Below are 20,774 nucleotides of genomic sequence, written 5' to 3'. Positions count from 1 at the left end.
TTTATGCCCTAAGGTTTGTCTCCATCAGATGAGACAATCTGCCAGGACTGCAATATTAATATTGCTTTTATACCTGTGTAACGTAATTAAAAACATCTGATCCATTATCTTCACGTCACGATCATGGACGATAATGTAGCTAAAATGGCTACAAGGCTGCCGCAAAGTAGACCTGAAAGTAGATTACCAGTACAAGCCTTGGGTACCGCCATTCTGCCAGAGCCAGTAGAGAGGGATTTATTGTATACTCACGGTGAAGCTGATTCATAAATAATTTAACAAAAAATTAGGGTGTCGACAAAAACATTTCGATAAAAGATTTTGGTAGATTATAAAATAAATGTATTAAGTGTTATGGTAGGGTTTCTGTAGGGTCATTGAATTAATCTGGAGACGTCTAATTAAAATATTATTTTTAAAGACATCTACTTATGTAAAAAATATATGTTAAAGTTTTATGAAAGGCAAGCGAAAGTTTAAGTCGCTGTCATGTTAAACGAAAATAATGAGTGTGCATGTTGCGTGTTCTGACTCTAATGTGCCCAGGGGATTAAACCAAATACCTCGTGCCTATTTATTACAGATGCCGATATTGCCTTATTCTAGCCTAGAGCCAAATAAATGCGGAAAGACCTTTACAGATGTAGCTGGTACAGTTTAATTTGGTTCAGTGGAAATTAATCACAATCAATTAAGACTGTCTCATTTAGTCTGGGTGGAATGACGATTTTGATCTATATCGAAGAAAAATCCTGCGATGTCCTTGGAAGTAGAGTTTCCTTCTGGGCGTCCGCTTGCAGAGAGTCTGTACCTGCTTAACGCGAGCCGAACGAACAAAACTTCATCAGCAGGTATTGTACGTGTGGCTCAGCGTGAGGCAAACACAGCGACCGTCGCAGGTACGACGGATCAGGGCAAGTTACTGTCGTCAGTGTCGCACCCGCCCTGGGGCTCCGTTTCCCGTGTTCAGGAAAACTTGAACCGCCACACCTTACTCCAAGTTCCAGGTGCCTTTCCTCTCTCGCTATAAACTTAAAAGAAAAATAATGTAGCGCCGTAACAAGTTCTGGTGTGATTTACAAAGTACCTTTTGTGGAAATGCACTACTTAAAAATGACACGCATTTCCAGACCGTCGTGAAGTGGAACATACAGCTGAAACAATGTACATACGCACATAGACGTACCCTAAAAGCATATATAAAAGTTACCTAGTGTACCAGAAACACACTTACCTGCCAAGTCACGTCCCTGTTCTTCCTAGGGGAATTGAAATTTTGCGGCCAGTGGCGAGTATAAATACTCGAAATCTACCTGAGTACTCCCCAGTTCACCTTTCCTTTCAGTGATGGGGGAGAGAGCGCGCGTGTGTATCCCTCTGCCTACACCTGTCATACCGTGCGTTTGCTCAGACCTAATATTGACACAGACCTTTGGAGGGGGTGGGGCTGCCCGTTAGCAGACGATTAACTCGTCCTGATGGTTCCAGCCTTGCATCTACATGCCAACCGAAGCATCACAATAGGCAGGGCCCATGGTGCGCTCCGATTGGCTGTCGTTCGCTCCCAGCGGCCGAGCGAGAAACGGAAGAGGCCGAAGCGCCGAGTCTATTCATTAACCTGTGTTGACGGAAAGAGAGCAGCACCTGTCCAGTCACCTCCCTCCAACTGATTTACACAAATATTTCCATATGGCTTGCAAATTACTCACTGTTACGGTGCCTGCATGTAGGCTATAACAGACACCCGAACGACTGCTTACCCGTGTGTATTTGTTTATAAAATGTGTGACAGGTTAAGCCTATATTTACATGGCCTTCATACATAGGTAAAGCTTGGGGAGACATTACGTGGAAGCGCTATAATTCATTTATTAAGTTTCCAAATGACATTTCGTCTGAGAGTTATGAAGTAATTTCAAAATAGTCATTTATTTAAATAGGGCTAATTTAAGATTTTCACAAGAAGGATTACATTGTGCCACGAGCCATTATAGTTACACCTATTAGAAATATGTAATGCTTGATATTTTTATATGTCTGCCTCCATAATGTATTTTAGCTGAAAGTGGAACATAAACGCAGAAAAAAAACGTTTGCGGGGAAAAGCATTGATTTTTTTCCATGCTTATAAAAGATCTCATTTTAACACCTAGGGATTGTAACTTTTTAGAATTCACATAAATCTATACCACTTAGGCAATATGAATTTATTCAGGCATATGCCTAACATTCACTTGTATCGGAGAAATCGTTTCCGTTTACAAGAGGGGTATAGTCATGTTGCAAAAAATAGGGGGAGTTATGTGCAATAAGTGATTAATGCATACAATGTAACATATGGAATATCAACATAATATAAGGTAAGTCCGATACATTAATTAGAAGCATTATATGACTATTGTTCGTCTGCGAAAAAAATTCTAAAGGTCGTGCAGGGAAGGATTAGGCTACCTGAAATCGGCGCTGAAAATTTTCAGTCCAAATTGTGGAAAAGGTATCGAGATAGATGGCGTTTCCTTTTGACACGTCATGATCGTTTTCCTACAATGCAGCAGTCTTCAGTTTATCCAAATCGATTCCGTGAACTATGCCACAGCACCTCCTTGTGCTGATTTACAATAATACCGTGATTAATTGTGGTGTGGGACTTTCCACGCTGGTGTACGTTTCGTAGTAGGCCGGTACTATATATACGCATTAGATCTTCAATCAACAGTTGGTGACTACATCGCAGTTTCACTTAAAAACACAGTTTTTTTTCTCAGAATAAAACATGAGAATGTCTTAAATTTAATCAAGATATTACATCACACGAGCTCGTGGAAAGAACATACAGTGGTACCTCGGTTCTCGAACTTAATCCGTTCCGAACTCCGGATCGAATCATAAAAAGTTCGAGTTCTGATCGATTTTTTCCCATAAGAAATAATGTAAAACCAATTAATTGGTTCCCGGCCCCCCAAAATGACACCTAAATATGTTTTTTTTTTTTTTTTTTAGCATTTAAACACAGAATGAACAGGATAACAGAAGAAGAGCATTTTTTTCTTAATGGTTTCCAAAACTATAAAGATAAAGATCTTATCCCAACATTACCCTAGCTGTCCTGCCCCGATCGTCGGCTCCTTCCGTGTGCCACGCCCCCTCGTTAACCTCGTGTGGGATCCCCATGTGATCAGCTGTTTCAGTTTGTTTCCTCAGTCCGGTCATTGGGTGCGTTCGACTTGCTTACAGCGCTGGCTTAAAGCAACGCATTCTGATCCTGACGCAATGCATTACGGTTAGATGCATTGCGACCTCTCACCCGGCTGCTCAAACTGGAACCGCCTCCATGACGACACACCTTTGCCCTTATTGGCTGAAGAGTTTAGTTACACGCATGACATTTGTATCCCAGGCAGTTCCGATGCGTAATCTGCTATTTCTCCCGAATATCACGTAAAGCGGTGAGAACTGGTTTTCAGTTAATGTACCTGGTAAAATAAAGTTCAAACAAATGACATAAATGCTCCAATAATACGTGTAAGTTAGTGGTTTATTTATTAGTAGTTACTGTAATGTTGCTGCTTTATTTGGTTAATCGTCCAGTCTGTGAAGAAGGCATTCAAGTAAGAATTGCATTGCAGTATGACTCATTTCCTGGCGCGTACAATTTATATTAGGTCAACGTTCACGGTTCGACTTCTGATATACAGATCGAGTTCTAGGTCAAACTGGTTTGTTCGACTTTCAAGAAATTCGAGTTCTAGTGAGTTCGAGAATCGAGGTACCACTGTATCTGCTCGAGACTCAAAAAACACTGGTTTACAGGATTTCATTTTAATACAAACAATTTTATTAAACATTCAGTAACAAATAGACAGCATATGGTCCAAATAAAGGAGATCCTGATTTGGTTCATGAGTCATAAACACAGACACAGTGTATGTACAGACCGTGCGGCATCTAACGATGCATTAAATGGCTACTGCATTGAACAAAGCATATTCAGCACTTAACGTTGTTGTCATCAGAATAATCTCAAAACGAGGAGATTCATTCGTACAGCACAGAAGCAGACACCCAGGCAATACTTAAGCTCAGTAGACTTAGTAGGAATAGGAAGCAGAAAGAGGCTCTGCGGGCATTGTGACAGGAGGTGTTCACAGTGATGCCCCATCGGCCCGCAACGTCAAATGTCAGGAGAGAAATGAGGTCATGGGTTCATTCACGCCACAGAAAAAGCACTGCCACACAAACGTAAGAGCAAGGGTAGGGTGCTTCAGGAATGCTGTACAATACCGATGGGTAGATCGATACCTTAATACCCATAATTCTTACAACAATTTTTCTTCTCGTAGGTATAGTCACAATGCTTTAAAAATTCACTTCCGAAATTTCCGCAAATACACAGCGCATACAACAGATCCTCAGTGACACAAAAATACCAGAAGCCCACCGCGTGATTGAATTTGTAAGAAGTTAAAAAGGATCAGTCTATTTCTATATTCAGTTGTATCAAGCAGATTAAATCTTTAAGAACGAGTAAAAGTTATTTTTTTCCATTTTACGTTTATGTAGAGGGTTTTTATTTTGTAACAAATCAAGTGTTGTTACTTTTTAAAATATAATCAGCATTTAAAATAATTTATATAATTACCATATTCAAAAATCTTATCAAAATATTTAGTATCTGTAGTTAATAAAATATTCATATTGCCATTGAATTCAAAATGTGTAGTATTGGATTTTACTGCCCTTTAACGCCTCCTAGTCTTCAGCGGGCGTGGGATACCATGAAACTGAAATTCAGCCGACTACGTCACACGTAACACAAACAACGTTGTCAGACCATCGCAACTTAAGTCATTATTTGTTAGAAGAGAAATTTACAGTGAATCATTTCAGATGTTCAGATGATAAAAAAAAATCTAAACTTTCACTAGATTTAAATCTGCCATGATTTAAAAAAATAAATCTAAAATATCCGGCAGTGTTACTGTTTTATAATAGTTTACACCTGAACTTTTCATTTCTGATGCAGCTACACGCCATTTTTACGCAGCAATTCCTAAATCACTACGCAGAACAGCCGAGTGCTGATTTAATAAAACTACACAACCCCGATTGCCGGTAATCTCTGACAGGTCAAGAGAGTTACTTTTCAGTTGCCATCTGAAATAGTGTTAATCCTTTCATTTTGTCCACCACTTTGTTGTTACAATATATAATTTTAGTTTTTATACAAAATTTTAACTTCTCTATCAGCGATAGGAAAATATGTTGTGCAAAAACAACAGAGTGGCTTTAAACTGCTTAAACTCTGCACTGACTGTATGTAATTCAATCAAGAAATAACTTTAAGAAAAAACCTCTGAATTTTGTTTATGTAAATTTTTTCCCCCCTTTTAACATTGCTCAGCATAACACCGTTTGATTCAATAAAGTATCCTCTGCTCCAGACAATAAATGTGTGTATAACATATATACACTGCATTTTAATCTTACAAAAAATTAACAGTGCATTTTTGTAAAACATGCTTAATATCAATTCACAGTGTCACTTTTAATTTTTTCCTCAATTTTTCTTTCCCCCATGTTTACTCAATAGGTCTTAAAGTTTATGTACAGTTGACATAATAGAACTCACATACAGTATCAGTCAAAAGTTTGAGTATACTTGCTGAGAACTAGTCTTTTTTTTTTACATCATATATTCTTCTATAAATATTTGAAAATAACACAATATGCAAAATGATACACCAAAGCAGTATTCAAGAAATTGGAAAGCCTTGGATTTCTCAAAATAGCTACCATTTGCCTTGATAACAGCTTCAGAAATGCAGGACATTTGGTTGCGTTTCAGTAGGAAACCACCGAACATGTCCTCCCAGTTGTTCTGCAGCAATCTCAGAAACGTAAGGTGCCAGTAGATTGCTTCGCTTTGCCTCTTCTGTGGAGCTGTCCCATACACCTTCTGTGGGACTGAAGTTTGGAAACTGAGACATTCAGATGATTACTTTGTGTTCTCCTTCACTTTTCTTCGCCTGATAGCTTTCGTACAATTTTGAGGTTTGTTTTGTGCCATCATCTCCCTGCAGAATGAAGGATGCAGCAATGCCATAATTCCGAAGGAATGGCAGGTATTTGAAGTATGGAATTGATATAGATCAACTGTCACAAGCAAAGCCGCTCCAGACAGTGACACTGTCACTTCAGTGCTTGAGAGTGGGAACCACCCATGCAGAACTCATGTCCGGACACCATCTGTCTTCTACAAAAATATCGGGCCCAAATATTTTAAGTTAGTCCATAATATCAACATCCACTGGACCCACAAATTTTAAGCTAATATCAACTTCCACACCCAATAACAGATAAGTGTGTACATTTTAAAGAATACATATTTATGGTTACAGGCAGGTACACTCAATTGTTTTGACTGGTACTGTACAAAATACAAGATTCTCAATCCACCATAAAATGGCTTTTTTATATAGTGTTTATGGGATTCATCATCAATAATTGTAGTGCATTATCAATGTTGCAGATTCAAGGGCTAAACAATTAACACTCTCAATAGTAGCAGAATATCAAAGAGCTGAACTGAATAAATAATGACCTGTCACCTGATGTCTAGACATTTTAATAAACTGGTCTTCACTGCAAGGGAAGCCTCAGAAAGTGCTGCATCTAGCCAGAAGTTCCAGATTACTCCGAGAGCGCTGTAACCATCATGTTCTGGACAGATGAACTGATCAAACCATAGTGTCACCAAAAGTAGGATTCAGACGGCCTGCCCCACCTCTGGGGTCACCAGGCCCTTGATATTGGTGACCGGGCGCACGTCGCTGAGCTGCCTTCGGCGTTCGATAAAGGACGCCAGCCGGGCCATGTCCAGGGGGGTCCTGGAGTGCTCGCCCGCCCGGGCGCTCACCCAGGGGTGCCTCAGGCAGCAGGTCGTGCTGGGACGCTTCCTGGGGTCCTCCAGTAGCACAGAGGCGACAAAGTCCCGGGCTGCCTGACTGACGCCATGGAAGTACTCATCTGGGAAGCTGAAATCCAGCCGGCAGATGTTGGCACACGTCTCTTCCGTGCTCTCATCCAGGAACGGGGAGACCCCGCTTAGCATGACATAGGTCATGACCCCCACGCTCCACACGTCCGTGCTGAGGGCCACTGGCGCCCCCCGGATCAGCTCAGGGGCGGCAAACTCGGGATTCCCCAGGAGCAAGTGCACGTAGCTGTGGCTGGACATCTGGATGGCGTCGCCAAAGTCGACGAGCTTCACACACAGGACGGGAGCGTGGAGATCCACCATGAGGTTCTCCGGCTGGTAACCGAGAGTGCACTGCTATCATTTCAGGATAGCCAACATGACTAACAATGTACAGCTAAGATTAAATACAACTAAAATATGTCACTACATATTGCAAAACAATAAGGGGTACAAGGTTAAAGGGGTTACAAAAATTAAAAAAAATATAAGAATTAAAAAAATAAACAGACAGACTCCTTCGATGATGGTTCTGATCTTCAACATGTTCAATAACTGAATAAAATTACATTCTGCTAATACGTCCCTGGTTAGTCTCTTCATTGGACTTACCTTCAAGTCCAGGTGTGCCACCCGACAAGTGTGGAGATGCTGAAGGGCCTCCAGGGTGTCCCTCACACAGAAGGCCACCTTCTCTTCCATCAGCTCGTTGAGAGACACCAGGTAATCCAGAAGCCTTCCGTGGTCCAGGCTGAGACACGGACAGGGAAGGTCAGTGAAATGACATGACATGGAGCAGAGCCCTGTCAGACGTGTCGGCTCTTACAGGTCCAGGACCAGCATGAAGCAGCTGTCCGACTCGTAGGCGTCCAAGAGAGCCGGCAGCTGGGGGTGCTGTACGTGTCTGAGAATGTCGGCTTCCTGGGCCACCTGCTCCTTCCTCCTCATCTTCTTACTCATGTACTTCACTGCCACTTCCTTCTTGGTGACCTTGTTCAGACACTTCCTGACCACTGAAAACCTGCCCCTGAAACGGTGCAGAGGGAGCAGGCGGGATGCCAGCTTTAGGATTAGCGCCCCCTATCAGTGACATGCTGCACAGTTTCTGGCCAAGATCACATTTTACCTTCCAATCTCGCAAATTTCTGTGAATATTGTTGCAAAGTTGTCTTTCCATTGAATTCCAGAGCCATCACATGTAAAACCTCCAAAAGGACAATAGGGCAAAGTCATTATATTTAGCACACAGCACAAGAAGGTGCATACAGACATAAATACATGACATATGTATGTGTCATGTGATTGGAGAAGGCAAGTGTCACTCACTCCCACTGGGCAATGTCACCATGTTAGAGGGCTCACTGGGGGGGCTGATGCCCCAGCGGTTACTAGCGCTAACGCGGAACTGATAGTGCCCCCCGGGGATGAGTTTCTCTATCTTCACACACACATCTGCTGTAGACACCACTGACTGATGCCACATCAGGGAGTCTGCAAGACCAATAGTATTGCAAAGAACACAGCCAATAACAGACAATCAGTTATCACACAATAATTACCACCAGATGGCGATAAAGAGAGATACTGTAGAGCATAACCAATCACAGGCCAGCATGCAGAGTTACTATAGAGCAGTGGTTCCCAAACTGGGGGGGAGGGGCGCACCAATGGGATAGCCTCAGGGGCATGTGCCACCCTAAAATAATCTCTTCACAGACTGGACGATTAAACAAATAAAGCAGCGCAACAATACAGTAACTAACAATAAATAAACCACTAACTTACGTGTACTATTAGAGCATTTATGTAATTTATTTAAACTTAATTTTACCAGGTAAATTAATTGAAAACCAATTCTCACTGCTTTACGTGATATTCAGGAGAAATAGCAGATAACGCATCAGAACTTCCTGGGATACAAATGTTATACAAACGTCACGTTCTTCAGCCAATAAGGGCAAAGTTGTGTCGTCATGGAGACGGTTCCAGTATGTTCAGCCGGCTGTGAGTGTGAGGTGCTGCACAATCTGTCTTAATTCGTCATGCTCTCGCGAGGTTTTTGTACCATGTGACATGACGACGTTTTGCAGCGCCGGACAAAAAAATCTAACCACGATGCATTGCGTCAGGACCAGAATGCATTGCTTTAAGCCAGCTGTGTAAGTGGTTATACAGTCGAACGCACCCACTCTGGAAGTGGCATCAAGGTAAGTGTTATTAGCCCAATAAAAAATTTTAAAATTTTCTACACGATGTGCAGAGAGACTATCAGTTAATGGGTATGACTTAGTGTTGTGCTGTAGTATAGTGTTATGGACGCGTACGCGCCCGGAGCGCAGACAAACAAGGCAGGAATCCAGGAATCAGGAACACGGGGTTTAATGGCAGCACAAAGCACGCAACGTTACAACATCACATCAATGACCGGACTGGGGAAACAAACGGAAACGCGGACTAAATACAATGAACTAATGACAACAATCAGAAACAGCTGTAAAACGCTGGGATTCCACGAGGTTAACGAGGGGGCGTGGCACATGAGACGAGCGGACGATCGGGGCATGACGTATAGGTTGAAACCTGCGGTTATCATCAAAAACAAAATGCGGTAATCGTAAGGCAAACATTAATTTGTATACGCCAATGAATATTAACAGGAATGTTACATCCGTATTTGCATAATTTCAAACTTATGCTGGACTTTTATTTTTAATTGATTTGCTCTTTTTTTCTCCCACAATGGTGAAATTGCACCATTTCTATTTTGTAATTGCATTTGTTTCGCTCAGTTAGAAAAGAGAGTTGTATTTCAAATAAAGTTTGAATCTGAACCTGTGTAGTTTGGAACATTGACCCCCCATTCAATCTAGAAAAGGGGGGCCCTGCAGAGAAAGTTTGGGAACCACTGCTATAGAGCAAGACTGATCAAGTGTATTAACGACCACAGAGGAGCTCAGCAAATATTTGAAGAGATTATAATACAGTAATTGGGCATAAATGCAGAAAAACTGTTGCCATCTTGCTCAGCGTTGAGCCGTTCGGAGGCACACTGACCTTCCTGTCGGTACTCTACAGTGTAGCTGGTCACTGTGCAGTTCCCTAAATTGGTTGGCGGGATCCAGTGTACCAATACTGCTGTGCTGCCCGCCTGCTGGGCCACTGGTTTGGACGGCGCCGGGGGGACACCTGAACACAGGAGCTTGGTCTTACTTTAGGGTCCACACAGCGATCTGAGTTTCCACCATTTTGCCGTCTACTTCACCCCCACTTCCGCCTGCTCCTTACACCCCTCCATTCTCCATCCCCCCCCCCGCACTCTCCTTCTCACCCTACCCTTGCTTTCTAACCTTGTACTTTTATGGACGCTGAGGAAGAGGCGGAGCCGTGTTCATTGACAGCCACACACGTGTAGATTCCCGTATCCTGAGGCGTTAGGTTGCAGATCTTCAGAATAATTTCCCCGCTTTCCCTGAAAAGTGAGGTCATCAAGATGTCTTCATTCTTCAACTTAACATAATTGTAAATGATCAAATTTAATTTAGCAAAATATGAATACATTTTAAATTGCGTAAGTGTTCTCTCTGTCCGCGGACCTTAGGCCCGATGTTTTTTAGCCCCCCCCCCCAAATAAATGTGTATAATAAATGAATTGGCTTAAATCATGGATAGTTTGCCATCAACAGATTACTCGGCATTCTCAAAAGAAGATTCAGGTAGATGCAAGAGGCACATTGGACATAAAATATGCTAATTTTATTTCCTCTTTAATCCTTCCGAAATGCCATAACTGAAGCATAACTTTTACTTTTTCAACTGTTTAGCCATACGGAATCTAGAAAAGCAGAAATAGTCGTGAATAGTCGCCGTCCCTCTGACAGGCGAAAGCAGCAATGATATACTGTACTGTCGTTTTCTGGGTCGATGAAGATGTTTGTAGTATTTTTTGCTATCTTATTGTAATTAAAATCAAACCCCGATAGCCTACTTGTATAAGGAGAAACCCACGATATCTCAGGACATACGTAATGAAGACGATCAGCCGCGCGTCGTTTTTTACCTGATGTCTATAGCGAAGCGGGTGTTGTTGACTATAAGGGTTTGGTCCGGCGCCCGCACGGTCACCGCCGGCTTGGGGCGACCGCAGACCTTGCAGCGCAAGGTGACAGTGTCCCCCAAAGCACAGGTCACGTCGGCGAGGGAGACCAGGAACTCGGGGGCCACTTCAAAGATAAAAGTGTTCACGTTGTCGGCTAATTAATAACAATATTAATTATTATTATAAAAAACTCGCAATAAGAGTATTCGCAGTAGTTAAATGAAGGCTGAACGAACAAGCCAGTTCAACTAGCAGTACAAAACTAGCATACAAATGTATATTCAATTTTTGCAAAATATTTTAAATAAACCACAGTTCATCCAAGTTAATGAAAACGCTAGAAACAAATAAGTAAAAAAAATATGTACATAAACAGGCCTATATTAAAGCAGTAGCCTATTGTGTAGGCCCATTAAAGCGGTTTCTTAAACAACGGCATGCTATAATCAGATTAGGTTTTAATCTTACCTTCTTGAATGAAATTAGGATTCATTAACTGCAAGATAAATGATTGCGTGTTAGGCTAATATAAAGTTAAACACAATTCATTTGCATTCAGCTGACCAGGCAGAGTACACTGTACGTGTAATTGCGGATCATTTCGCGGTTCGAACGGCAGGAGGCAGCCATGTCACAGCTTTCCCCCCGGTTTCCGTATAGGAGAAACGCTGTATGGAAGCAATGATGAACAAACCTGGGATCCGAAAATTAAATTGATTTTTCGCGTTTGTACTTTGCACTCAGACATATGCAAGGCTCATAATCTAAAACAGACGTATGAATTATATATGCAGAAGACTAAAAGTCAACGTGCACTGAACTGAACTAGGTGTTCAAAATAACAGCTAGCTGCACCCATATAAAGGGGCAAATGATAGCGTTTTTCAATTACAGGGTTGCAATTTCATCCAAAATGACAGCAGCTGCCTGACACCCTGTGAAAGACGCGCAATGTCTTGAAATCTGTCGTCCGCTATTCAGCTTCGGAAAAAATTAACCGGTAAGACATTTCACCGCCGCGGCCTCTGCCATCGCTATGCTTGGACGGTATCTGATTTTTAATACCACCAAACCATCCAGACTTTTACGGCCATATAGACCTAAGTATTTTTACGGCACTTTAAAAAGCAACGCTATTCTAGCATTTCCTATTCCAGCATTTGCCGGGGGCGGGGGGTTCTGCAGTTTACAGTATCACTGGAAAACCGCCCAAACCTGGTCATCATCCCTCCCGGTTGTCCCCCATCCAGTAGATGTCTGGTGTAGGGATGAACTAACTTATTATGCAGATGATTCCAGAATCTATCCCTGCAAACTAAGAGGAATAGTCAGGATCTTTGGGCTTAAATAATGTTCATGTGCATAGGACAGGAAGTTAATAGATTTCCATGGGCGTGGAAGCACGCGTGTTTTATCGAGAACATGGGTTCCGCCCCCTCCCATGTACTTAATTTCCATTTTTGTTCCCGAAAGCAATTTCGACAAAACAGCAAAATATTTCACCAATCAAGGAGCAGATTGTCATTTTTAATGTGGTCTTTTGCATTTTCTCCTAGCAGGTGGAACAACAAATGTTTCCTTCTTATAAATGATTCAAGATAAGTTCATTCCTGAGCCTGAATATGTCAGAAAACCCCCGAGGGACCCCCGGCACATCTCTATGTCTGAAACCAAAGTGTTGGCACCAAGGTATGCCAGTCATTCGCAGTACAAACTGATTTGTCATTTGAATCTTTAATAAACAGCCAAAATGCTGCTTTTTCAAATGAGATCTTCGGCCTTGCAATTTCACCCATATGTTATGCAACAAGTACAAAAACTAGTATGAATTGTCCAGATTAAGCAATAAAATTCAGTAAATTGTAGAGTAACAGCATCAAAGTGGCTAATGAAGTGACAATATTATGTAAGCAGACTGACTAATGAGCATTTACTTAATGCTTCAAACCTTAAGAGTGCTCTCAAAATCGGACTGTTTAATAGATCTAAGTTCAGTGTAGGTGGTAAAATTGTTTGATACAAAATTGCTCAATTGTAAAAGACAAATAACTTAAGTTTGCATTCTGTGTTAGCATTAAAAAACACTGATATCCATAGAATGCCATGAGAGGGCGCCATGGAGCCCAGTTTCAATGTGACCCTTTCACAGAATTTTGAAAAGCAATATTCACCAGCAAAATTAATTTGGGCCTAACAGCATTTTCTTGGCCAGACGGAGGAGTAGCATTTAAGGTGTTGATGCATGTGTGTGAAATCACAGCTGGCCTGTAGGTGGCACAGTAACTAAGGTCAAGTTCACATTTGCTGAGAAGGTGGATGTTCTACCCTTTTAAACAGTGTAATGACAGGCTGCCAGCTTCCCAGAACTACTGGTCTGTCCAGCACAGCAATGGCTACAGCACTGCAGAGCAACCAGAGAGCACATTGGGCTGGGCCTTGCCACAGATGTCTTTCTGCTGTGGAACCGCGGAAACACCCAAACATTGTGACACACCGCACGTATGTCAGAGCAGCACAGGGCACTACCTCCATGCTAGTCTGAGGAACCTGCTCATCACCCTCGGACTCCTCAGAGCTGTTAGACTCCTGCATCGTGGAACGAGAGAAAGCAGTCATTAGAACGGACCACTCGGCGGCCCCCAGAGTGGCGATCAGAAGGTGCAGCAAAGCATGCATCACAGCACACTGCACTCGCAAGACCATTCGAGAAATGTTACTATTTTTGCAGGGAACTCTACTTCGCCGTCAGGTCCTGCATTTTAAGTGGAACGTTTGTAAGGTAAGTATGACGCCACGAAGTCGTCATGGCGACTAATACCAGGGACGACCGAGTTTGTGCATCTTATTACAGATGCAGGCTAATATAAGAATGCAGTTTAGAGAATCTAAGAGAGCATTTAGACGAAAATGGAGCATCTTTACAGGCAATGCCAAGTGAATATTATAAATACAGAAGAGAAAATCTATTATAATAAGCTGCAGGGCTTATTGGTGTGCAGTGGCCTGTGCATCACTTCCAGAATGAGACCTTGTAAGGTCTATTCTTACACAATACATTTTTATTAACTTAATGGTATTATCACAAATGTAAGGTAAAATACCACATATTGAATGTGAACTTCGTAAGTATTTGTAATTTTCACTTTGTCATATTCAGATATACTTACCATGAAAAAAAAAAACATACCTCATACATGATGCTGCACTGAAAATGTAGCTTACACGTTATGATGAAGAAATCCATAATAGTACAAACAAATACTTCCAGAATGAAAATATTCAAACCATTTAACACCTTGACTGTAACTGCTACTCAGATAGCAATTTCAATTTTTTGTAAGGCCATCATTAAATTGTACAGATTTAAAATAATGCAGGGCAGCTACCAATTTTATAGGCAAAAGTAGCAGTTCCAGTTTGTGCTGAAATCAAGCGATCACATGCCATGTCGTTTGCAGGGTTAATATGGGCAGGATGAACTTCAAATGAGTCACAGCATACAGTTATTTTACATGACAATAGAAAAACAAAACTCATCCAGTAAAATCCCAACACAAGACAATGAACATTGCAGAATTAAAAACTGAAATTCACTGCCTCGCATCAAAGTTGCACGCGGTATCCAGACTCCGATCACTGACACTCGGTACACCAGTAAAATGTTATTGATCACAGAACACAAGGTCATTGTGTTAGCTGCATGCGTACAAAACCACACAAAAAAGTGGGACTGGCATTAAAAAATGTTTGTCATCTGCATTGCTTGCGCTGACAGGCAGGGGCACACCAGCCGTCGCTGCCTGCTTACTCACATCGACAGTGACTTTGCAGCTTTGAATTTCCCTGGACTTGCGACGGCTGAGATCAACCTTTGAGTCACTGGCCAAACCTCCCTCCTTTTCCACCCGCGATCTCATGCGCAAGGTATGCCATGAGAAAGACTTCCTGTCATACCGGGAAAAAACGCAACCGTCACATTCCGGTGGCAGAGTGACGCGGCCGGTCTGGACATGGGTGAGAGGGGGGCTCTGCCATCCAGGATCACGTATTACATTCAAAACAGAAAGAACGCAAACAATTTGCTGGAGAGAAAGAACTTCTCAAAGACAGGGAAATAAATCTGGTGTTCGCAAAGGAACGAGAAATTACCGGTTTCAGAATAAAGTCAGCCACATATGATACTGAATTTATCATGGGCCAATTGGAATGAATTCCTCCATAATTGATGCGCGCGCGCGCACACACACAAACACGCACACACACACACACACACACCCAGTGTAGTTTTTTGTGGCACAGCATTATTTGATACTAGTACACTAGTACCACAGGAACCACTTAACCAGGGACAAAAAATTCTGTGGACAACTGGTGCTATGAAATTAACCAAAAGATTCAAAATTCTGGAGAGGAAAAAAAAAAAACATCGAGAAAATGCAGAAGGATAAAAATCAAAATGCATAGCAGGTTTTAAAATGTTAAATTGAAAAAAAGACATTCCCCAAAAATTATGCATTTAATAGGGAGTTTCCCTTATTTTCTAATCACTTAAAAAAAAAAAAAAACTATCATAATTACAAAAAAAGACAAGGAAGCCGACTGAAACAGCCAGATACTTACGAAGACAAACCAACTTTATTCATGGGAGAATGAATTGATCTGAAAGTCTCGTAAATCAGACAGAAGTTAGCGAACGTGTCGCTAGCAGATAACGCTGAGCTCCACCCCTTAGTACGGTAATAGGGGAGCCCAGGAGAGCGGGGAACTGGTTCAACTTCCTTGTTAATTCATGCTCATGGCAAAAAAAAATAAAAAGTATTTTACATATTTAAAATACATTTAAAACGATCAGTTACAAGTACAATGGTGAACATTGTGACTATCCTCATATTGCACAGTCTAGCTTCATTAATAAGAGCTTTTTTTAAATAGTGCAAAAAGACTTTTTACAGGAATGTACGGGAAAGAGTTCTGGTAAACAAAACAGAAGACAACCTCACAGCGAACTCTCACCACGCCTGCTAGTGACAAATTAAAAACAAAGCAAAAAAAAAAAAAAAATCCAAATAAAAAAAATTGAAGCTGTACAGGGAAAAAATTGCAATAGACAATAAGAGAAATCCTCCGCTGGTAGAGACAGAGCAGTCATTCCAGCAGAAGGGACATTGGTTCACAAAATGTATCAAGACAACAGTGTTGGGGGGGCAAAGAAAAATAAAAAACAAACATTCAGACCACCGAGTTTCACGCTGACGTAAGATCACTTTTCTCTGTTTGATTTCTCTACATAAAGCAAACCACGACTGCTCTAAAGTCACTTTATTCATTATCTTCATTTTTTACAGATATTAACAAAAAAAAAAGAGTGATAAAACAAGGCTACCCCTGTGTACAGATCCAGCATTATGAAGTTTGTTCCAAGAAGGGGTGGGGCTAAATTGGCAGGGGGCGGAGCTTGACATCTCTGCGCCCTATCACGGGGACTGAGCTCCACTGGAGGCTGAGGCGGCACTTACTTGAAGCTTCCTTCAGCAATGTCTACATGGGCTTTACTGAGGGGGCCCAAGACGTGTCCGGGCACCCAGCCCTCGGCCGCTGGGGACTGGCTGTTGGCAGGCCGGTACACCAGGCACATGTTCTGCTGGTTCGTGGCCAGGATTTGCACTGTCTCGCCCTGGGCGACACAGATCTCGTTCTCCTTCACAGCATTATAGTCCTGGATCACCTCCATGGTGGAGGACACCCCGTTACATCCAGTCCTGTCCTGTGGGATGGCAGATTGGAAACCAAAGACCAGTCACAAGCACTGCTTATGGATTTTACTATAGCCAAACACAGGCGTGTGTGTGCGCATGCGCGCGCGCGCGCGCACACACACACACACACACACACACACACACACATGTTGGCATACCTATCTAAATGAGAACCTTCCCCAATCCCAGTCACGACACCCTCTTTCGGCAGTTTTACTTTTTTGAATGCAGTCACAGATGTAAGTAAGAAAGTTTCAGGTTTTACCACATTTTGGGGACATTTTGGTCCCCAAATGTGATCTATATGTTTAGTAAGCACTTGCTGGTAACTGAGTCACAGCACACGCCTCCCGTAAAACTGCTAAATTGGTTATGCAATGGCTGTGTAATCTCACTCAACATTTCCAGCGTGCTAGCTGAAAAACTCTGCCTTATATAAAACTGTGCCGTGGCAGAAAATAGGCTTTGACACACTGATCTAACCAACATGGTGATAATTATGTCAAAGAGTATTTAATAAGAAGAAATACAAGATGTCGCTCTAGAGCAGCTCGGTCCGCCAGCCCCAGGACGTCAGCAGGTCAGCCCACCTTGCTGGCCTCGTAACGCTCGGAGTATCTCTGCGGGTCGTAGCCAGGGCTGCCGTTGGAGGTAGGTAGCTTGAGAGGGGCGGGAGTCTGGCCTGTGAGGGGGGATTTCTCCGAGCCTACGGAAGTTGGCCGGCCACTGGAGTGGGCTGGTCGCCCACCGCCAGCCTGGTTCCTGGTCAGGGAATGCGACCCGCTTTCCTTTTTCTGGAACTCGATGGGAGATACCAAGGCTGGGGGGGGGGGGGGTGACAGTGGGAGGGTTAGGAGTCCATTAAAATTGTAAAATGAAGGTGCTGTAAAATTTATAATAATGGAAACAAACTGTTAATCACCTAAAAGGTCAATTGCTATACTAAGAGTGGCCCAGGTGTTTGGGCTCTGAGCGAAACGGACTGCCGTGTTGGCTGGGGGAGACGCACGATCGCTCACCTGACAGGAAGTTACTCTGGGTGTCCAGCAGCTCCTGGATATCATGGACCCAGACCTGCTTGATGTCCACATTGGCTGCCTGCATGGTGAAACGCTCTGAGGAGCCGCGGCAGGACAGGATGAACTTGCAGGGGTCGTTGTCCACGTTGGGGTCCATGCTCAGATAGCTCACCTATGGACCCAAAACAGCAGAAAAACAGCTAATCGCCCATGAAATATTCTCCCCCTCTACAGTGATTTGGTCCATCCCAGGTCCATCCTGAGTCACGCGAGTCAACAAAGAATGCACCAATGCCGGGGGGCCCCACCTTGATACTTTTCTTGAACTGGTAGCCCGGTGTGGACGAGCCCTTGCGGAGCAACTCGCTGAAGATGACGATCTGCTCGAAGAGAAAGACCCGGCGCTCCTTGCTGCGTGACAGCACGCCAGAGTCCTGCTCCGTCACGAAGAACGTGTCCTGCTGCAGCAGCTTCCCCTGGCTCGTCAGCTTCCCCTGGGGCGGTACAGGGGGAACACTTGCTCATGCTGGCTCCGGCAATGGGGGGGGGGGGGGACGCGCGCTCTGGGACTGAGGGGGGCTGTGTGTCTGAGCTCACGGAGGGACACGGCTGCTGTATCTCCAACACATAAATATCTACCTGACTATTTCTAGAAAATGCACAAACATAGATTCTGTAAAGATTTCCCCTTCAGCAACAAAATCACTCAGCACTTCACAGAGGAAGAAAAACAAGTCTCTCTGTAATCCCCCCAAACGCTGAAATCAGTCTCCCCCCTTGGCCACTGTATAACAACAACAACAAGCAAGCAAAGATCAGGGCTGCGCTTTTTCTGACAGTTCATGAATTTCCCAGCGTCTCCCCTTCGTAGGGATGCAGATATCGCCCCTCCCCGGGCCAAGAGTGAACAAAACTTCAGGATGCGTCCTGAGGCACACGCCCACTCTGCCTTTGGCCGCGGTGCGTCACTGGGTGTCAGCATCAGGGCGTGTGTGTTTGCTCTAATTTATTATTCACTTTGGGAATGCCAGGTGACCCCGGGCCAAAGCTTTCCCAGAGCACAGCGGCTCAGCTCGGCCGAGAGCCGCCGCTTCAGCCACTAGCGGCGCCTCGTGGGGCGGCCTCTCCTGCCAGGATGAGCGAGGAGCGACAGACGCGACCGCGGGACGGCGCCGGCAGGACTGTACCTCGTAGCCCTGCAGCCGGCCCAGGTTCATCATGTCGTTACAGCGCTTGGGTACCAGGAACATGAGGTCGACAGCTTTCTGTAACGTAAACAACGCCGTAAGGAATCGGACACGCTACGGGGTAACAATATACACACCACATCCTGTGCGTGATATTAATGTCATTCAGTTTTCGGCATGGTATTTTATGTATAATTCATACTGCCGCAAATCCATCTGGGGTGAGTTTCCCGAAGCGTTCTTAACGCTACGTCGTTCTTAAGTTCTGTTTTAAAAGATGGAACTAACGAACGGCGTAGCGTTAAGAAGGCTTCGGGAAACTCACCCCAGGTCTCATTTCAACTTAACTGTACCTGTAACTCTTGAATTATGAATTTGTCACACTACGATAAACCTACCATAAGTGGAAAATATCGTATCATATTGAATACGATAAATGAATAATTACTAATCACCGAATAAGTAAATAAATAATTACTGTAAGTAACTAAATACCAGTAATTGAAAAGTAAATAAATAAATACCAATTGTTTTGGTTAAACACAGCGGGAAAAAAGCAACACTGTACAATATGTTGGTAAACACTGTATGAGAAGTTTACGCTCACAAACACTAGATTGGCCATTGCCCAGCATCAATAGAAAGTATCGTACGCCATATTGCTAGCCCAGGACCAAAGCAAAATTCATAGTTGACTACTGATTACGATGATGCAATAGTGATGCACAAAGTCAAAATATCCTGGTCAAACCATCGTAAAGTTGGGAGCACCTGTACCCAACAGAACACAACAAGCTCTGTTTCGTACCTCAATGTCCTGGCAGTCCATACCCGCCTTCGAAGTGTACTTCAGGAAATCCTTCAGAACAAACAAACCTTGCTTTAGCTTTCACTCCCGGTCACTGTATCGCCACATGCAGCCCCCAGGGGGCGACAGCATGACAGCACTCAGAGTTTTCCAAATATAGCACATTCTACCTTGAGCAGAAGCTGATACTTGGTGATTCTCTGGATGGGTTTTATGAGATAATCACTGATAGTCAGCCTTGAGTTTATTTCTTGCTGTACCTCCTGTGAACAGAAAAAACAAAAACAAACTGGATGGGCTGCTGTTGTGTACTAATCCGGCAATTCCAGATGAAAGGCATTAGAGCGATGTGGGAACAAAGGGGACGAGACCCACTGCCCATTTGAATTCAATGATTACTAAGCTGTTCTTCACAGATGCTTATCCAGTATGGGGTCACAGCGAACCCCTGAACCAGGAGGAGGAAAAAAAAAGCTGTTTACCTCAAAGTACGCATCATATTCAGCCACAATGAACTCAGAGGTGGGCTTGTTCTGGCAGTACACCACGTACATGTGCAATCGCCGCTCCTGTAATGTAAAAACAAACAAAACACATCACCATCGTCCTTGGCTGAGGGCTCAGATATGACAGGCATACAATTTTAGCTGGCTTTGTTCTGCTAACAGTGACACAAAAATAAAAAATGCTTATACTGCGATTGCAGATCAGTTAGTTATGTTGACTGGTGACGCCAAGCCAGCTACTACGGCTACATTCACGGCGAAAGTATATGGGTATTAAAACAAACTGAATAACCTAAACGGTAAAAACTTCATAAATAACTATAAAATGCTATGACCAGTTAAAACAATCTAAAAAGGATGTTTGAGAATAGCTTTTGAAACAAATCTAAAAACTTTACTGAAAATCTCTTTAAAAGAGTTAGTAAA

General features: G+C 43.1%; 1 protein-coding gene and 1 long non-coding RNA gene across 3 annotated transcripts in view; both read right to left on the bottom strand.

The window, feature by feature from the left end:
• Positions 1–634: 634 nt before the first annotated feature.
• On the bottom strand, positions 635–1,419 carry LOC111858371 (uncharacterized). The gene is made up of 2 exons (XR_002841569.1): positions 1,235–1,419; positions 635–1,024 (listed from the first exon to the last, which is right to left on the bottom strand). It is a non-coding gene; the product is annotated as an uncharacterized lncRNA (long non-coding RNA).
• A 2,393-nt stretch (positions 1,420–3,812) lies between these two features.
• LOC111858319 (kalirin-like) overlaps positions 3,813–20,774 on the bottom strand; it is a 142,071-nt gene continuing 125,109 nt past the window's right edge. For both annotated transcript variants that reach the window (XM_023839981.2, XM_023839982.2), the window contains 19 exons: positions 20,325–20,411; positions 20,013–20,105; positions 19,843–19,893; positions 19,035–19,112; positions 18,156–18,341; positions 17,848–18,019; positions 17,419–17,648; positions 16,589–16,836; positions 14,885–15,017; positions 13,599–13,658; positions 11,541–11,568; positions 11,034–11,196; positions 10,324–10,445; positions 10,031–10,162; positions 8,303–8,467; positions 8,103–8,181; positions 7,803–8,003; positions 7,589–7,727; positions 3,813–7,312 (listed from right to left, as the gene is read on the bottom strand). In XM_023839981.2, coding sequence (XP_023695749.1) covers positions 6,767–7,312; positions 7,589–7,727; positions 7,803–8,003; positions 8,103–8,181; positions 8,303–8,467; positions 10,031–10,162; positions 10,324–10,445; positions 11,034–11,196; positions 11,541–11,568; positions 13,599–13,658; positions 14,885–15,017; positions 16,589–16,836; positions 17,419–17,648; positions 17,848–18,019; positions 18,156–18,341; positions 19,035–19,112; positions 19,843–19,893; positions 20,013–20,105; positions 20,325–20,411 — 2,913 coding nt within the window. In that variant the 3' untranslated portion in view covers positions 3,813–6,766. The remainder of the gene's footprint in view (positions 7,313–7,588; positions 7,728–7,802; positions 8,004–8,102; positions 8,182–8,302; positions 8,468–10,030; positions 10,163–10,323; positions 10,446–11,033; positions 11,197–11,540; positions 11,569–13,598; positions 13,659–14,884; positions 15,018–16,588; positions 16,837–17,418; positions 17,649–17,847; positions 18,020–18,155; positions 18,342–19,034; positions 19,113–19,842; positions 19,894–20,012; positions 20,106–20,324; positions 20,412–20,774) is intronic.

This window comes from Paramormyrops kingsleyae, chromosome 16 (assembly GCF_048594095.1).
Source record: "Paramormyrops kingsleyae isolate MSU_618 chromosome 16, PKINGS_0.4, whole genome shotgun sequence".
Classification (NCBI taxonomy): Eukaryota; Metazoa; Chordata; class Actinopteri; order Osteoglossiformes; family Mormyridae; genus Paramormyrops; species Paramormyrops kingsleyae.
The sequence above is the reverse complement of the archived record's forward strand: the minus strand, read 5'-3'. Positions and strand labels throughout refer to the sequence as shown.